The sequence below is a fragment of the Stylophora pistillata genome, chromosome 6, assembly GCF_964205215.1.
Source record: "Stylophora pistillata chromosome 6, jaStyPist1.2, whole genome shotgun sequence".
NCBI lineage: Eukaryota > Metazoa > Cnidaria > Anthozoa > Scleractinia > Pocilloporidae > Stylophora > Stylophora pistillata.
This window is the reverse complement of record NC_142524.1, coordinates 8938928-8957967: the sequence shown is the minus strand read 5'-3', so window position 1 is coordinate 8957967 and position 19040 is coordinate 8938928. Positions and strand designations below refer to the sequence as shown.

General features: G+C 39.3%; 2 protein-coding genes across 2 annotated transcripts; both read right to left on the bottom strand.

The window, feature by feature from the left end:
• Window positions 1-234: 234 nt before the first annotated feature.
• On the bottom strand, window positions 235-1428 carry LOC148728115 (uncharacterized). Its single transcript, XM_088724921.1, has one exon. It carries the CDS (start codon window positions 1426-1428, stop codon window positions 235-237), a length of 1194 nt encoding a protein of 397 aa, XP_088581047.1.
• Window positions 1429-2732: 1304 nt separating this feature from the next.
• Window positions 2733-11295, bottom strand: LOC111320324 (uncharacterized). The gene is made up of 5 exons (XM_088724920.1): window positions 9921-11295; window positions 5187-5932; window positions 4736-4907; window positions 4378-4450; window positions 2733-3737 (listed from the first exon to the last, which is right to left on the bottom strand). The coding sequence occupies exons 1-5, from the start codon at window positions 11161-11163 to the stop codon at window positions 3560-3562; spliced, it is 2412 nt and encodes an 803-aa protein (XP_088581046.1). The 5' UTR covers window positions 11164-11295; the 3' UTR covers window positions 2733-3559.
• Between the last annotated feature and the right edge of the window lie 7745 nt (window positions 11296-19040).

The window sequence follows — 19040 nt, the reverse complement described above, 5'->3', positions numbered from 1 at the left end:
TGTCATTTGGAACCATCTGGCGTTACATGATCGACTCAGTTGACTCAAAAAAACAACTCTCAACTGCTAAACCTCTTGTAAAGGGGTTCAATTTTTATAAGTCTGGGAACGTACATTCTATTCACCATTTAAAGGAAAGTGGGAAGCACTTTATAAAGAGCCAAGTTCTCCCATCAATGAAAAAGAACTTAATATACCAATGTCAAATAGTAATGTCAAGTATTGGAGGAGTACTCAAAGCATATTGACAACTCCACTTGGTGTGATTCTTAATAAAGCTTTCATTGTGTTAGTGCTCTTATAGGATGAATAGCAGGCAGATTGGGCATCGAGTGACGATGGCTTTTCCATCTGGAACTCAGTGCAGTCTACAATGACAACAGTGTCAGGACAGATTTCTTTGAAGACTTTCGGCATATGAAATTTCAAAACATCATCAGGTGGTATCTGTATAAGTGGCTCGAACTCTGACCTCAAAAATCTCAGCCATGAGTTAGTTATCCTTGAAACAGACATGCGAGAAACATTAAACCTATGGCCCAAGTCTCTCTCAAACAATCCCAGTCGTATTCGCACCAAAGTCATTATGAATTCCTGGAATGCTGATAGTGCTCTAGGTCTGCCAGGTTGTTTTGTACTTTCTAAGTCACAGTATATTCTTTCATAATTGTAGCTTATATTCTTAGCTGAGTCTTTCACTAGGTTGTAACACATCATTAACATTTCATAATCAGAGAGTCCAGTGTAGAATGCAATGTCATCAGGATTATCTTTGTACTTCTCAATATTAAAAACTTCACTATTACTTGAAATAAAGTTCAAATGTTTGTTTTCTTTTGTTAACTGGTCACATTTATCTCTCAATTTTTTGTTTTCCTCTTTGAGTTTAGATACCTCATTCAATACCTCTTCCAATGATGCCAAATCTATGTCAGTTTGAGTGTGTTTAGAAAGATATTGATGTTGTTCTTCTCGAAAATTATTCAGTATTTCCTCAGGTTGAACTTCTCTCGTATAGTATGGATCCTCGTGCAGTGATTCAGTCGAGGTCGGTGTTGTTTGGGTTACAATGTTGGCATTGTTGTCCGAGTAACTGCTGTCAGTATCAGTAGTAGATACAACAACTGATGAGACTTTCCTTTTCTTTGGCACAAAGTCATGCTTACAGATTTCTCTCCTTGATTTTCTCTCTTTTGTCCATGGAAATATTGTTGGCAGATGATTTCTGCTGAGTTTTTGGCCACCTTCGAAGTGTTCAGAACAGATTCTCGTTTGGGAAGAATCCAGCTTTAGCGATTCGTTTCTAAGCGATACTTTGTAGTATTTCCGAGCCTTTTCGCACTTGGGAATCCTGTAATATTCCAGATTTGGTTTGTTTCTAAAGTTGTTGGTACACTGGGGCACACAACAGTTAAAATGATGTGGCATTTTCCTTCAAAACAGCTTTGAATTAGTCTCTTTTGAACAGGATAAATTACAACACATGTATGTCAACATGTCTTCCTGTCCAGCCAATCAATCCATGCATGCTTTGCGATCGACATTCGGTCCCAGGCCCTTTTTCGTTTTGTTACCGGCGAATTGGACGAAACCTTGTCGCGCGTTTGATCATAGAACTTAATCGATATATATGTTCTTACTGGGATGAAGTTTTAAATAATGAAGATTTCCTATCTCATATCACATCGCCACAAAAACACCAGTTTAGTCATACTTATGTAAACCTAACTGAATCCCTTCGTGGTTGTCAATCCTAACACTGAGTAACAGACGTTCCCGTGAACTCGTTTTAATACGAGAGCAGTTTTGTCTCTAGATTTTTGAGCAGTCCGGGAAATTTTAGTACCGCATTCGTTTGGCTTGTACGCACTAGTCAATGAGTCCATAGTGGCGTACGGCTTATTATTGCTCACCTCTCCGGCGAATTTCAATTGGGTTGACATCCTAGACAAACTGAAAACAGGGTGACGTCCAGTTGACAATTAGGTCAAGAGTTCGAAATTTCTATTCCATGATAAGTGATAAGAGCGAATCCTGAACCGGATCAACCTTCGCGTAAAGAAAGCGAGAGAGAATAATTTCATTGTTTAGTATAAATATTAAGGTCGTTCAAAAGTTAACGCAAAAAACAGGTTTATCTTTTTATTTCATTTTTTTACACCCATAGTTAGGCTTCTAATATGTTTAGTCTAAAAACCCACAGCATTATTCTACGTACTAGTGGTACACATTCTTTTTTAATTTTATCCCTCGTGTCAATACTACTACATATAGCCTGCACTCTTTACGTTACCATGGTAGCAAACTACGGAACTCCCTCCCCAACAAGACCAGGTCATTGCCAACAGTTGGAGCTTTTACATCGGCTATTCGTAATTTCGAATTTGATACTGACTGCTGTCCATTCTGTAAATAGTTGTAAATGTTTATCCTATTGTATCAATTACTTAATTTTATATAATGTGTCTTATGTATATATCTTGTTCTCCATAACTACTTCATTTATTTATTTTCTCAGAGATATTAGCATGCTTTTTTTGCTATTTTAAATTCGAGATGTTGTTGTTGTTGTTACTCATTTTATCCACCGTCTATCATTGAATAGACAGCGAGTAACGTAAACAATCAGATGGCAGCATTTGAAATACAATTCAAGTAAATTTATACTAGTTATCCTCATTGTTTCTCATTAAATCACGCGGTTTTTTTTTAAGTAACGACAAACTGGCAGCTCACATGAAGGCAGGATAAGTCCTTTCCTTTTCCTTTCCTTTATTTTTCCAGTTATATACAATTATTCAATACAAAACTTTCCATTTCATTTTAGCTACAACATTTTCAATTGCAACACATATCGTGATTCCCAAAAACAGTCTAGCATTCTTACTCTAAGCATTACATTTCTTAATGCAATTAATACTTGTAAGAGAACACGAATTGAATCATTAAAATGAAGTACCAGATTCCCAGGAAATAGTTTTTACAACTAAAATTCTATCTTTATCAATTTAAAACTCATATACCTAACCACCGTGTTACGGTAAACTTTCACCGTTATTGCTGTCAAAGTTTTCTGTTTTTTTTTTTTTTTCCGGTGTTTTATTGTTGTTTTGCATGGTTAGGATTTTCCCTCTTTTCCAGAAATTGACAGCGATGACGCCCTGACGCCCACAGGTAAAAATCCAGTTTCATTAAAAAAGTAAAATGTGAATAAAAAAAATTTCAAAGCCGTATTTCTAATGAATATGCTTGTAGCCTAACGTCGATGTCTAAGAAAATCAATCACAGCACTTTATAAACAATTTTACAATAAAGTAATCTTTAATGATGCCCATTCATTCAAGGTACATCGCCTTCATAACCGTAGCTCCCAGAGAGTGATGTTCATGCCAGAAATTTAATTTTCTGTGTTGCGGAAGATAATATAAAAAAATAAGCAGTGGCACCTAAGAAATCTATTTCTTATAAAAGATGTTCCGCGGGATTCCCTAAGGACAACTCAGACCTAAGAGCGCACCCTGAACAACTACACTGACGTCCTCCAAGCCCGCACTGAAACTCAATCTTCTTCGTATAGCGCGACGCGCTCTTGCGAAGAATTCTTTTCCAATGCTTCAATGGCAAGCTTGGCAGCTGTAGCTTTAGCAATCTTCTTGTTTGTTCCCTTTCCATTGAACTCTCCCCAGTGCACTCTCAGAGTACACTGGATCTTCCCATCATCAAGGGTCTTCGCTTTCCTGGAGAAAACGAAAACTCATGAATATCAAAATAACCGAGCCTTGTGTGGTAGCCAGTTGACAGACAAGGCCTCTCTGACTCGCTCTACGCGCGTGGGATGGAAGAAACGTGGCGTAACGTAAACCACATGTACCCATTCTCAGACCAGAGTTGTAATTCGCGCTTTTCTATGCTTCACTGACTGGTGTGCAGATCTTGAGCGAACTAGTGAGCCTTTTTCGTAGGAGTTAGATTATGCAATTTGGTAAATTTCACCGCGCCAATACCGCCGTCCTGTATAATTTTTCTCAATATCTCCCTATTCCGAGAGATCGTGTTGACAACTTTATGTTGCACCACACTCCTTTTACGCCATTCGTTCACGTTGAATAGTTTTATTTTCCGTCATTTTAGGTTAACTGTAACACCGTACACGTGCACAGGTCCATGTTTTTGGAAAGGTCTGCCACATTAGGCCACACACCTTAATGAACAATTTTTTTTAAACGACTGCTCCCCTTATTCATAAATATCGTTTTCGGAAAGAATGTAGTCTATTACGCCCTTTAATTATTTTCACCTTTAGTGCAGTTAATCAGAGACGTATACAATGACAGTCAACTGACCATCAAAGATTTTAAACTTGAACTTCACACTCACCCAAAGTCGGCCTTCTCGTCTTCCTCGTAGACATGTCTGATGGGATTTCGCGGTATATTCACCGAGTAATGATCTGAATCGAAAACATTAAATCAATTTTTTTAGTGTTTTTTTTTTCTCTTAGTTGGCTACTAAACAGCGTTCCTTTACATTTTTGATAGCTAGGGTTTAATGCTTTAACTCCATGCTGAGTATCCTTTCTTTGATTCATCCTCACTCACTTGTCAACTTATTGCGAGAAAAAGTTCTGAGTTCTTTACTGGTAGGGTTTTTCCCAAGTAGGGTCCTCGTAATGATAAGTGTAAGACTCTTGTTACTCCCCCAACTCTACCCTCGCGGGTGAGGATGGCAAACTTACCGATGTAGGGTTTCATCATGCGGTAGTACACGCCCCACGTTTTAGTCAAATCCATACCGCTGTCCAAAAATATCGCGCCTGCTACTGATTCAAAGATGTCACCAAGAACTTTAGGCGCCTCGATTCCTTCTTCTTCTTCTTCAGACACGATAATAAATGGGTCAGCTGTGACCTGATAAATGAATGATACTCTTAAGAAATCAACTGAAAATGATAATTTGGCGGAGATAATAATCTTTAACCCTATGGTCCCTAAGAGTAATTATCATCTAACGTCTTCTTACAATATCACCCTGATTTACACGTTAGGGTTACGTTAATACAGGAATGATCACCAACTACAGAGGCAAATTCTCCTTGTCAGCAACTTAGGAAATATATTAAGAACAGTATGGAGAGTAAACAAACTGATGTTAGGGTGTAAGCGGTTGCAGAATGAAGTTCACCCTACCGTTTGAGGGCGATTGTGTTTCCTCTCTTCTTCCTCATCTTCCACTCTGTCGACAAAGTTCTTCACAGTTTGAAACCACTTTGGAGACATATGCTTGAGAAACTTGTGGTAGTCATGTTTCACGGCAAGGGTGGCAAAGATGTTATTGTTCACCAAGGCCTGTCGAATATCAGTCAGTTGTCCGGGTGACAAGTTGACACGACGGAAGTACAAATGTTGCGTGACCAAAAAGTCCAGCAAAGCATCGCCAAGGAACTCGAGTCGTTCATAACTTGGTGTGACACGGTTTTCGTGGTACGACGCGTGAGTTAGAGCTTCTACCAAATACAACTTTTGTTGAAAATTGTACGAGATTGCTTTATTTTCAAAGTTTTCCAGGCCAGAAGTGAGACGGGAAACCATATCTCCTTTACCTTGCGTTGCTGTTACATTTGTCTGATCCGGCCAAAACCTGGCATAGCAACCCGATTTGCTATTCTCTGCCAGCGAATCAATGTCGTCGTCGGAATCAACTTCAGGTAAAAGTTTTAGCCATAGAAACTTCATGAATCGCAGTGCACCAAGATAACCACAGGAAATTAGATACGCTCCGATCAGTCCTTCGACGCTGTCTGCTACGGACTTGTCCGCTATCATTTGCGTGTTACATTTCTGGCGCAAATTCTCTGTAGCAGTAAGTTTTCTCTTCTTTCCACTCTCACAGTAATATTCACTTCCACCAGTAGTAATATTTACCTCATCATCTGCTGATTTGTAACAAGAAGTAAAAATTATAATGATCACCCAATTCAACATTTAGGGTACCACTTACTGTTGCTAAATGTAATAAATATCCAATTCCCAAGATCGTTAACAAGGTATAATGTTAACCCATATAGGGCTGACTAGAAATGGAAATAGAAGATGTTTACTGAAGTGAAAGTTGGGAGTAAACACAGTGAATTTCCTAGTTTGCCTATTTTTCAGAATTTCAGTGATCCTAAAATAATCAAAACTTTTATTGTAAGATTGCAGAATGATTTCTGGTCAAGAATTAAGTAAAACAGTGGTTTTCAGAGGAAAAAACTATTAATAATTTTTGTATGCCTTCAAGGTCTTCAACATTTTCAAATCATGCCATGTCACTACCAAGCAATTTACAAAGATCAATTTTCTTGGAGAATGCTTGCTTTATTTGTATTCAACCTAGTCTAAGAACAGAGATGCAATTCCCTACTTGTATCATTCTTAACCTCTTTAACCAATTTGGCTCTGCTTTTAGCCTCGTTGCAAGTGCCCTTGCTACAGAATTCAAATATCAAAGCTTTGCAACTGCCGCTGATCAAATAAATGATGCTCTCCCAGTGGAGTGGAGTGAATGTAATACTACATTATCATCATGCTCTATTCAGAGATATCAATTTCACTGAACAATAGTCTAGGGCAATTTATACCAGTGGACAAAGGAATACATTTCAAACCAAAGAAATTTTGGGGTGTTATGAAAACTAAGACCCTTGAAAATGAAGACCTAAGACCTAAGACCCGTCTTAGTTTTCAAGATTATGAAAACTAAGACCACCTAAAATTGAATCCCTTATAATATAAAGTCAAACTGTAACCAAAACAGGTTTAATCTGTCAAATTATCTCCTGTTCAATCCTTTCCACCGAGTTTTAGGTCAAATTTAACGGTAAATTTAGGGGTCTTAGTTTTCGTAATTTTGAAAACTAAGACCCCTCTTAGTTTTCGTAATTATGAAAACAAAGACCCACACCAAACCATTCTGTGAAATGTCTACAAAGTCTAATTGCAACCGTTCAAAGACTATAATCTGTAAAACAACCAAAAACTACAATCGTAAACATGCTAGACGATCTGCTTCTTCTAACAATTTGCAGACATATATCATCAGCATTGTGGCTTATAAAGATGACGAAAGCCATACACTCACTACCTATGTATAATTGTACACTGAAAATATGCCTTACCCCAGTTGTTCTTTAATTTTGTTGTTTATCCTTTAAATAAAAAAATTTGACTTTAAATTTCGACGGACTCGATTTTAGATGGGTCTTAGGTCTTAGTTTTCATAACACCCGAAATTTTGTCCTATACTCCCCTTAGGTATCCAGTCAAGTTGTCGACTGTTCGACCCACCAACGCCAACTCACCGACAGATAAAATCGAGTGGAGACATTGGCGAGTTGGTCCTCAATCCAGTACAACTTATTAAAAGTTAAACATATAGAAAAGTAAATGATTTTTAGTATAAAAAACATTTTTTTTCTTCCAACAATGCAAAGTTTATAAGGATCTCAAGGCGATCGTGTGACAACAACACTGTAAAGACCCATCATGTCAATTGGTCAGATTTTTTAGGAAAACTTGGCTTACTAGACAAGATCTTTAGTAAAAGACAATTGTTTTCATTTGCTACAAAGTCTATAACGATCTCAAAGGTGAATAAAGTAAAGCGAACATCGTTAATGACCAAAAAAGCTGTAGATGTGAACGAGTTATTGTGACAACCACAGCAATCATGCGGAATCACATGTTTTTATTTAACTTTAAAGAATAATTTATTCATGATCAAGAACGTTTAATTTAAGATGCAATTTCAGATATTATAGAGATCAGGTGAACATGTGAAAGTAATGTATATCATGCAATTATTCTGCTCTTGTAGGTCCATTTAATCTCGACATCGATTTTAATAATTGGGCCACTGTTCTTTCGCCATTCTCATATTTCTCCCAAAATCCAAATTAATAACCTTATTCTGTAATTGCCTAGAAGCCCTTCTTTAAATTCTCGTTGGCTGACCACGTCTGAAGCTGTTGTAGTAATTGGTGATGGTTATCTTGCTTTATTCGCCTTGAGATCCTTATAAACTTTGTTGAAATAAAAAGAATTGTCTTTTAATAAAGATCTTGTCTAGAAAGCCAAGTATTTTTTAAAAAATCTGACCGATTGCCATGATGAGTCTGTACGGTGTTGTTGTTCATTTTTTTTCATTTTTTTTTTGTGTTCATATATTTGTTTTAGCAGGTTGATTAATTTGGCAGCTGTAATAGCTGATGTGGACCTGCTGTCCTAACCCACCCATCCCACCCCAGGGGAGGACATCCATCACACAGTAATCTCGTGTGTGGGAAATTAACGTCTCCTACCCCAACCCTGCAGGAGATGGGACCTCCATTTATTCGTCCCTATCCGAGAAGACTAGAATATCTAACCATTTCTTGATGTTATAGAAAGGTAGCAAATTCTTCTCAATTATTTTAAGACCTTGAGTGTTGGTCCGGCCGGGGCTCGAACCCTCTACCTCCCGCACTACAGTCCAGCGCTCTATCCATTGAGCTAACCGGGAGGCCGGTTAGCTCAATGGATACAATAATTGTGTGACAATAATTGTGTGACCACAAAACCGTAAAGACTCATAATGTCAATCAGTCAGAAGAACACTTGGCTTTTTAGACAAGATCTTTGGTACAAAGCAATTCTTTTTATTTCCAACAAAGTTTAAAAGGATCTCAAGGAGATTAAAGCAAGATAAACATCATCAATTTCTATAACAGCTTCAGACGCGAACAAGTTGTTGCGCGACAACAGAAATGTAAAGACTCATCATGTAAAATGGTCAGAATTTTTAAAGAAAACTTGGCTTTCTAGACAAAATCTGTAGTGTATTGTACCAGAAGTGTGAAAAGGTTATGTTTGTAGGCATCGCATGATGCCTAGCGAAAGTTGTTGTTGTAGTACTCGTTGGCTGCCATGTGGATAGTGTGTGCATTAAATATATCTTATTAACCAAGCGCGAGGGCCGTACTGGGAGAATATTGGCCCGAGGTCTTGACAGTACGGACCGAGCGCAGCGAGGTCCGTACAAAAAAGACCGAGGGCCGATATTCTTCCAGTATGGTCCCGAGCAAGCTTGGTTAATAAGAGATTTATTATACGACTGAAGTTCAAAGGGACACAAGTGCGGTATCATTCGGGACCATTCGGGACAGTGCCCGGTCCAATACTTAGGGAATATTGGACCGGCAATAGAGCATTTTGATTGGTTGATTTTAGTTATTGGCCCTCTGACTGCCCGAGTCGTGTAATAAGGTATTGAAATCAAAGAACATCGAAGGTTTTTATTGCCGTATATCCAAACATCACAAGATCTTTATTAAAAAGCAATTATTTTTATTTGCAACAAATGTTATATGGATCTCAAGGCAAATAAAGCCAAGTGAACATCGCCAATGAACAAAAAAGCTTCAGACACGAACGAGTTAAGTGTGACAGTAACACACACTGTAAAGACTCATCATGTTAATAGGTCAGTTTTATGAAAAACTGAGACAAAATCATGCATGGCAATGCCCCTTCAAACCTCCCTAAGGCCTCCTGAGTCCCATTGAAACCCCTCCATTGAGCACTAGATGATTTTAGCAAGAATCTTTAGCCTTGGGAAATTAAAAGGAAATAAAAACTTGTACGTAGCTCAGTTGCACCCATAAAGAATGGTTCATATCTACAAGGATGGAAGAAAGTGCAAAAAAAAAAAGTGTAATGACTAAAGGAGAAATAGAGCTGCTGACTGATCCATATCAAGATATTTACACTAATAACTCATGAGACCTGCACAATTTATCTGTAGAAGTAAAACGGTTTTTGCAGGAAACTCCTATATTTACACTATTATAAAATAGCATCACATGCACTGAGATTTGTAGGGAAAGATACAAGCACTGAACCTACCATGTTCCTTTTGCATTAGTCTCTCAATCATTGCTTTAAATCTCTCACATTCTGTTCTCCAAGAAAAAGCCTTCCTGTAGTTCTCACGAAGCTTCATGGCATTGGCTTCTCTCTCTTCTACGCTTTCCTCAAAGATCTCTCTAATCCTTTGTGCCCATTCATCTGCATCTTCATCTGATTCAACAATGACAGCCTTTCCACCTTCTACTTCTTGCAAAGCCTCAGCTATACCAGATTCACCAGAAACAAGTATAGGAACGCCAGCAGAAATGGCCTCGAGTGGCACTAACCCGAACCCCTCGGTACGGGATGGCAGAGCAACCAAGTCTGACTGATAGAACATCATTTTAAGTTCCTCTTGTTCACTGCAGTATCCACGGATGGTTAGTTGGTTGCGGTTGATGCGAGTGTTGTTAAGAAACCATTGCTCAACGTTTTGATGTTCACCAGGAGGTGAGCCAACAAATGTCAGCTCAAAGTTCTTACCAAGAGAACCTATGGCATTTGCAACAATATCGTATCCTTTGAGGGAAAGATCCTCAAAGGTAGCTCGGCCAAACATAAACAAGTTAAATTTCTTAACTACTGATCTATTTACAGCCAACTTTGATTCACTGGAAAACTTTTCAAAGATCCCAGGAGTAATAATCTCCACCTTAACATTAAGGAGACTTCTGCTGTACTTCTGTTGTAGACGGGAGCCAACGGCGACAACTGCATCCGCTGCTTTACACAACTCAATCTCCATCTTGTGCTTCTCCTCGTTCTCTTCCATCGTATCTGTTGCAGCCGAAGTTGTTTTCTTGTATTTCCCAAGGTCCTCACAGAAGACGTGGACGAATTGAATCCATTTACATCTTGTAGTTCGTACAAAGTGGCACGCAGGAGTTCCAAGTTTTCTGCCGTGACCAATGACAACCTGTGGATGCTGAAGCGTGGGATGTGGAATCTTTAACCAATCCAAGGGATCACGCGATCCGGGAACAGTCTCAGCGTTAATTAAATTCACACCATGTTGTTTGGCATCCTCTCTGTCTCGATCATCGCTTTGCGAAACGTAGCAGTGAATTTTCAGGCTACCAGTTGTCGTTTCTGCCAAGTTAATAGCAAATTCTCGATTGAAAGTTGATAATCCACCCTTCGAAGATTTCCACTCGTCACAGAGGAACATGACATCAATAAGCCTCTGTTCTTTCTTCTCCTCTTCGCTGCTTGCCGTAGTGGACTCGCTTAAACAGGCCATCGTTAGTATTGCTCTGCTTTCAATAAGTTTCACTCCACTAAATACTTTAATTCACAATCAAAGAAGCTGAATAACGCATGCGCATGCGTTAGGTTTTGCCGCGGTACAGGTTAGTTTGCAGGGTTGCTTCGAGGTTTTGTTTTCCTTGCCACTTTTCTTTTTCAGTACAACCTCCAATAACTTGGTACGCCCCCTAAATATTTTCGAAAATTTATTTTCTCCTTAAAACTTCTGGAAATAGGAAAATGCCTTTGACGAAAACAAAGTTCCTCGGTTTTAAATGTCAACCCTCATTATTTTCCGCTGATTTCGCTTAATTTTAAACCTACAACACCTGAGCCCGCGTTGATGACCGCCTACCCTCTGACGTGGCATTTCATTATGCACCTATCAATTAATGTCTTGACCCAACTGGGAGAGTGCGGCCATACCTAGGGGCTATTGACAATTTTCAAAAATTTTTATCAATAATTCCCACCGTGGTGGTGTGTGTACATGTCAATGCCCCATCGAAGCTGAAAAAGTTGTGAAAAATAATGATACGCTCTCACTACGCTTTTTATCTAAAGAAAATACCTTTTTATAGGTCTCATTAAAACCCTTACTAAGAACTAGAATGACAGCTAAGGTTTAATTTCTTACCTTTTTAACCACGTTTTAGGCTGCATTTTTCGTCTTGTCCGCCATCTTGAAAGGTTTCCGACCCAGTCTATCCCGGTCAAGTATCAATAAAACCCGACCCTTGGGGAACCCCTATGTCAAATAAGTAAACACATCCCCTCTCTCGGGACGAATTTTTTTTCAATAGCCCGTACATGCCCGCACTCCCCCGGTTGGGGCAAGACATTTATAGGTGCATTATTCAGCCCTGTCGCCGAGCAGTGGAAAGACTAGTTGTACAGCGGTTTGAGACAGTTTCACGTACGCAGTCGCTCATATCACTTCGTATTCAGGCGACACATCGAACTTATTCCTCTCTTTGACCTTCTCTGAGATTCCTACCGGATAGATTCCAAGAAGTTCTTTGATGTTCTACCTACCAAAGCCGAGAAGGGACTTCGTACTTCAGACTTCAGACTTCAGACTTAAGACTTCAGACTTCAGACTTCAGATTTCAGATTTCAGACTTCAGATTTCAGACTTCATACTTCAGACTTCAGACTTCAGACTTCAGACTTCAGACTTCAGACTTCAGACTTCAGACTTCAGACATCGGACTTCAGACTTCAGACTTCAGACGTCAAACTTCAGACTTCAGACTTCGCTCCCTGGGCCCCAGTCCTCCAAGTTTTGTTAATTTTTCACTATTTCAATGTTAATGTTTCTTTCGATTTTTGTTAAAGGACACAAGTACAGCTGATATGCTTAATTGAGAAAGGAGGAGTATTAGGAAAGTCTACTGAGGTGTTATTTCATCGACTGTCGCATAAGTTACTTAAAATGGCGTCGAGATCAGTCAAGATGTTGATTGATTTGGTTTAATTTCATTTCTCGGGAGTTCCCCGCCCTTCCTCTTCTCCTCGTTTTGCCAGCCTTGAAGAAGGCATAGTTAGACAACATGTTTTGACGAGTTTGGAATCCATGCAATTGTAAGCTTCAACTGTGACCACTCAAGCACATAAAGAGAATTAAGATAGGGTGTAGAAGAGCCTTATGGAGTGATCCTTATTCAGCAATCTTAACCAGCCCTACAGAGGTCAAAAGAAGGAAAAGTCAAAATAGCTTACATTTCAGGTTCTGCTTAAGTATTGTATGATCTACAAACTAGCTTGTAATTGTGATAGAAGCCATAAATCTCGTAACAAAACTGAGACATGTTCGAAAACTAAGAAAAAAGACTCCGAATCACAGAGGATGAGCTTTTGTTGATTTATGTTGTGTTTCAGTCACTTGCAATTGGGAGTAGAGATACAGGATGGTTGCCATTTACATGAGAATTTTAGAGGCTCTAGTCGAAAAAAAAAACAACTAGGCGGTTGTCGATCCATAATTTTCGTTATGCTATTGTTGAGATTTTTACTTACAATATCCATAGACTCCGTAACTGACCATTCAACATTTGCATTATCGTAAGTAACACTAACAACGTTATATTCCGTTACAGTGGAAAGCTTTCATTAGTTCTAGTTACGACAACTTATTCTTAACGTTATCTTAAATAAAAAGTAGTTGAAATGTCTTGGTTACAGGGCATGAAAATGCTACATACAGATAACATAATATTAATAATAAAACTATTGCTTTATCTTAACTTGTTCTCTGCTTTTCCTACACGAGTCACCTCAAGACGAGGTTCGAAAGCTGATAAAATTTGGTGAAAGAAAACCGCAACTGTCAGATTAAGTGATCCAGTTTAAGGAATTGGATAATCTCAGAGTATAGTTTAAGAGCCTCGCGTTCATTTAAAGGTGGAGAATAATCTAGTTTGATCAATCTCACTAACTCTTCTATATCCTCGTTATGGTCGACACAATTCTCAACATACCTGTCTTTGCACATATTTACATCGTCGATGTTGACATTTACCAAGTAGTGGTGTGTTCCATAGATTTCGGGTGTAAAAAACATGACGTCTGGTTTTCCACTCTCCTCTTCCAGTCGTTGTTGTCGCTGAATGTTATGCGTGTTCCACAACTCTTCTACGAGATATAAATCGTGGTGAAGGATAGGAAAGAGAAAAAATCTGAGACATTCCGTGACGAGGTAATCGTCATGGTACAAACCACAATCATGGAGGTCTTTAAAAAAGTTTATCCACCATCCTCCTCCACCCTCTCGAAATGTAGACCACCAAGCTTCTATGCGTTGATTTCCGGTGCTTTTTCCTTCGATGAAACTTCCACTTCCAGAAAAATGGTCATCGTCATGCCAACGAAAAAATTGTTGAAGAGTGCCAATGATTGTGTTTTCGGTTCCCCTGTCACAGCGCATCCTTCTCGGAACCCCTCCAAGTTGTAGAAGAGCATTTAGGTAGTTTGAGGCAATAACCCTGAGATTTTTGTTCGTGGAACCGACTTCTAACCAAAGAATTCGCCTTGAGAAGCCGTCTACTGCGCTATGAAAGAAAAAGCCAAAGGGCGCAAGCTTATCCCATCCGTCAACATGCCATAAGAAGTTTGGCCCTGGGGTGACATATCTTCGTCTCTTTAGCCTACGTCTTTGACGACGCTCCACTCCTTCAGGGTCTAAAACCCGAAGGGATTTCATAACAGTATCTCTTCTTGCAAATTGTACTTTCGCCTTAAGCGCCTCGTCAGTTGACGATAGCCCAGAAAGGAACCACACGAGTTCTCCAATTCTTCCAGAATAGCAGCCACTATTCGCTCAAGGGGCGATTCGTTGTTGTATCTCGCCCTTTTAAGTCCCAAACGTTGTAAAATTCGTGTAAAGTACGCACTGAGAGTACTATGCCATGTTGTAAAGCTAAAAAGGCAGTAATTTCAGCGTTGGTACTGAAATCCTTGAGAGAAGTAGCGTCTGACTGCATTTTCTCTCTCAAAGCCAAAGTGTTTGTTTAGAGCAGGTGTGTAGACAGGTAAAACGCTCTGCACTAGACATAGCGTGTTTAGAAGGAAGATAAGATGAAGATGAAGCAACCTGTTTCAGAACATAGTAAACGTTAATTAAAGTACCATTCACTCGCGTCTTAAATAGAATGATTAAAACAAGTAAGGATCAGGGGCACTCACTTACCTAAACATGATGACGCACACTGACAGATTCCAAATGTTTAATTCACGTTTGGAAGACTGAGGACAGAATTCTGAAGTCTGAAGTCTAATTTCGTGAACTGTGAAGGCTTAAATCTTCAATTCTCCAGTCACCTTTACTAAGTCTGAAGTGTGAAGTGTGAAGTGTGAAGTGTGAAGTGTGAAGTCCCCTCTCGGCTTTCGTATCTACCAACCTGATTAGTGCACAATTCTATTCATGTTCCGTCACGATGTCTACATATGTTGATATAGTTTTGCTATGGACTTCAAAGCCCAGTATGCTGAAAAAAAGGTTGCCATATGGCCTGCAGAGCAGGCGTAGTTTGGGCAAGCAAGGTCTCAATATTTTCCTTGGTAAAGACTTGTTTCTATATCTCAAAGTGCCCTTGGACGTGAGGTACCTGGGAATGAAATTAAATCACTGGAATATAATTAGAGCTGAACTACGGACGATTTGCGACTCCGAACGTTCACAGTTCTTGCTGTGCACAAATTTTAGGTCTCCTGACGTGTGTGTTTTGAGTCAAGAGAAAACATCTGGCTTAGTAAACATCACATCCAGCATAGTTCTGTCGCTTAAGGTTTATTTTCGCCGATAAAAAAAGAAATCAGAGAAATGAAACCTCAAGGGCGGTTTCAGCTATGGAAACGAGTGGCTGCACGACGGATTTGCTTTGTTTCCATAGCTCAAACCGCCCTTGTGCCCTTCCAAAATCGGTTTCCGGTTCTGATATTGAAAAATGTTTCGCGCTCTTTTTCAAATTCCCCAGAAAAGAATAATCTGATATCTTTAGTTAGTATCTTTAGTGGAGTATATTTGGGCAATGGCAAGCGATGTAGATGTTGCATCTCATTTATCGGAAATTTTCGATTTACGTTTATCCAGCAAGTCCGGCTACGTTTACCAATCTTGCAAGATCGACGTTTGTCAAAGAATGGGAGTTGTGTACAAACTCACCGTTCACTCTTTGGGTGGTGGATGACAACTTTGGGAGTATCGGTAAGTCTGACGGTGCAAATAAGCCAAACTCTGTGTTATTCTCCCGTCTATTTACTATAAAAGGGGACCAACTAAATCCTCAGTTGGTGTAGTTCTATAAAGGCACTGGGAGAAGGAATCAATCTGTTATGTTTAAATTTTCTCTTAGCAAAAGAAGATATATTTTAAGATGGATTGCTAGTTTTTAGATTACAATTGAAGTGCCCACCCTTCCCCTCCTCCATGCTTCTCCCCTCTGTATTACTCCCCTTCAAATAAACTCCCCATCAATAAGGCCTGAAATTCCATAAGCCCCAGTGGGCTTAACAGACCTTGTATAGTATATGTTTCAACAAACTCTCTAATATGATCTTTACAAGACTGGGGTAGAATTCACATTATGAGTGATAAGAATACCCAGTGACAAAATCACTTGTTTGCAGACACAAAATTATAGTTCTGTGTTAGACCCATCAGCTACAACACACAAAGTCATGTGGGAAGACCAAAAGTTGAAATTTGATGGCATACCATATTTTGTTTTGGGGCAAAAAATTTTTGACTGTCGAAATGGAAAAGATAGGAAGAAAGCTTGGAAACAAAAGAGAAAAGAAATAAAACTGCAGGCATGGGTTACTCAGTAGTCATTAATCATGACAAAATTTCCCACAAATTTTTCAATTTTTGTTTTTGGGGGGGAGGAGGGGGGGAGGGGGTGATAAACAACACCCATCTTCATTTTAGCAGAAAACAATAAATAATCATTGACAAGTAAATAGTATGTGAATACTTTATTCAAGTGTCGTTTGTTCTTGTTCTAATTCATATGTCATTGTTTGTAAGTTGTACTTGTGCAAGGAACACTAAAATCCAAAAAGGAATATTTAAAAATAATTTAAAACACTTACTTTGTGGTACTAGGAGTAAACAAGTTGAAAAAGACAAGAACTGGTGTTAATATATCAATACATCTCCTCAAGTAGAAAATTCAGAGCAGAGTGGAACTCCTCAAAGTGCTACTGGAAATTGCTTCATTCCATAGAGGGTTTGGTATGTCAAAGTTCTGTTCTATACCTCTTCTATGGTCTCGTTGGAGGATATTTAAACAATGGAGTGTTTCTGTTGAAGAACTATCAGCTGATAGTTGCCCTGCGGAAATTTGATGTTCTTAAAACAAATTTGCCAGATTTAAGAACATCAAATCTCCAAGGGGCAACTATCAGACCGTTAGTTCTGAGACATAAACACTCTATTGTGTTGTTTACCACTGAATTCTGCCGCGTGCCAGATCAATCATATCCCCTCCCCTACTCCTCCTACTGGTGACGCCCACGTGCAATGTCACCACTGCAATGACTGGTGGCACATTAAGTGTGTTAACATACCACCCTGGGCTGTAGAATCTAACAAGTCTTGGAAATGCGAAACCTGCAACAAAATAAAGCTTTGAAAATGGAAGCTGAACATTCCACTTCTATTTAAGTCAAGTCTCCCGGTCACTATAGAACTACTCTAATTTGACTTTCAAAAACTTTTAAATAGGCTTCCTGAGAGAGTGTTTAGTCAGTAAAGAAATGATGGGCAAAAGTGATGCTGTTAGTGACAAAGTATATTTTTGCAGCTTGGACTTCAAGATTTCCGATGAGAAACAGACTCACGCAAAAGCTTTTGGAATCTAGAATAAACTAGCGGTAGCCACAACTTTTTCAGAGATAACTGTTATGTAATACATGATATTTTAAGATTCGTAGACGTAGCCAGACTTGCTGAATAAACGTACATCAAAAATTTCTGATAAATAATATGCAACATCTGCATCGCTTGCCATTGCCCAAATATACTCCACTAAAGATACTAAGATATCAAATCATTCTTTTCTGGTGAATTTGAAAAAGAGCGCGAAACATTTTTTCAATACCGGAACCGGAAACCGATTTTGGAAGGGCACAAGGGCGGTTTGAGCTATGGAAACAAAGCAAATCCGTCGTGCAGCCACTCGTTTCCATAGCTGAAACCGCCCTTGAGGTTTAGTGTCTTTGATTTATTCTTTTTTTTTATCGGCGAAAATAAACCTTAAGCGACAGAACTATGCTGGATGTGATGTTTACTAAGCCAGATGTTACCTCTTGACTCAAAACCATGACACACAAAGTAGACTTAAAATTTGTGCACAGCAAGAACTGGGAACGTTCGGAGTCGTAAATCGTCGGTAGTTCGGTTCTAATTATATTCCAGTGACTTAATTTCATTCCCAGGTACCTCGCGTCCAAGGGCACTTTGAGATATGGAAACAAGTCTTTACCATTTTCCTAGCGAAACATGGCCGCCATCCTTAATCTTAACAGCAGCGGGAGGCTGGGGAGAGAGAGTAATTTGTACTAAGGGGGTGAGTGACGGTCAAAAATATGGAGGGGCTGGGGTGTGGGAGTGAATGTTAGTCTTCTCGCCCTTCCCCCGCCCTCCACCCCACCGTCCACTCTGACTCCAAATCAAACATGGCTTTTGTATTAACGATCACGAGCTTATAATCTTAACTCGCCCGAATAGGACGCCCGCACTGCAGGCTAGTTGCCATATCGATGATATTATAATCTCAATAGGCCTTTTGCAGTTAGAGATCACGTGCTTAGATACCGCATAGCAACGCCATATTGGAGAGCAAGCACTCCAGTGATCTCAGACAAAATAGAGATCACAGAGGTCTGCATTCAAACAAAGAATACAGCGGATAACAAGTTAAAAGGTATCCCAATTCGAGAAATCTTGTAAGTTTTAATCAACAGCTTCCTTGGAGTGTATCAGCAAAAAACGAAGTTTGGTGTGATTGTGCTGCTGATACACTCCGGAGAAGCTGTTGATTACTTCTTACTGGATTTCTCGAATTGGGATACCTTTTGTCCTCTTATCCGCTGTATTCTTTGTTTGAATGCAGACCTCTGTGACCTCTATACTGTCTGAGATCACTGGAGTGCTTGCTCTCCAGTATGGCGTTGCTATGCGGTATCTAAGCACGTGATCTCTAGCTGGAAAAATCCTATTGGTAGGAGGAGATGGATTGGAAAACCGGCAAATACGAAAGAAGTTTATATTGGTCGATAGGTTGAGTCGGAATATGGCAAAAAATAACATAGACCAAAAAAAAATTTGGTGGGACTCCATAACCGGTGTTAGGCCTTTATAGATTATGC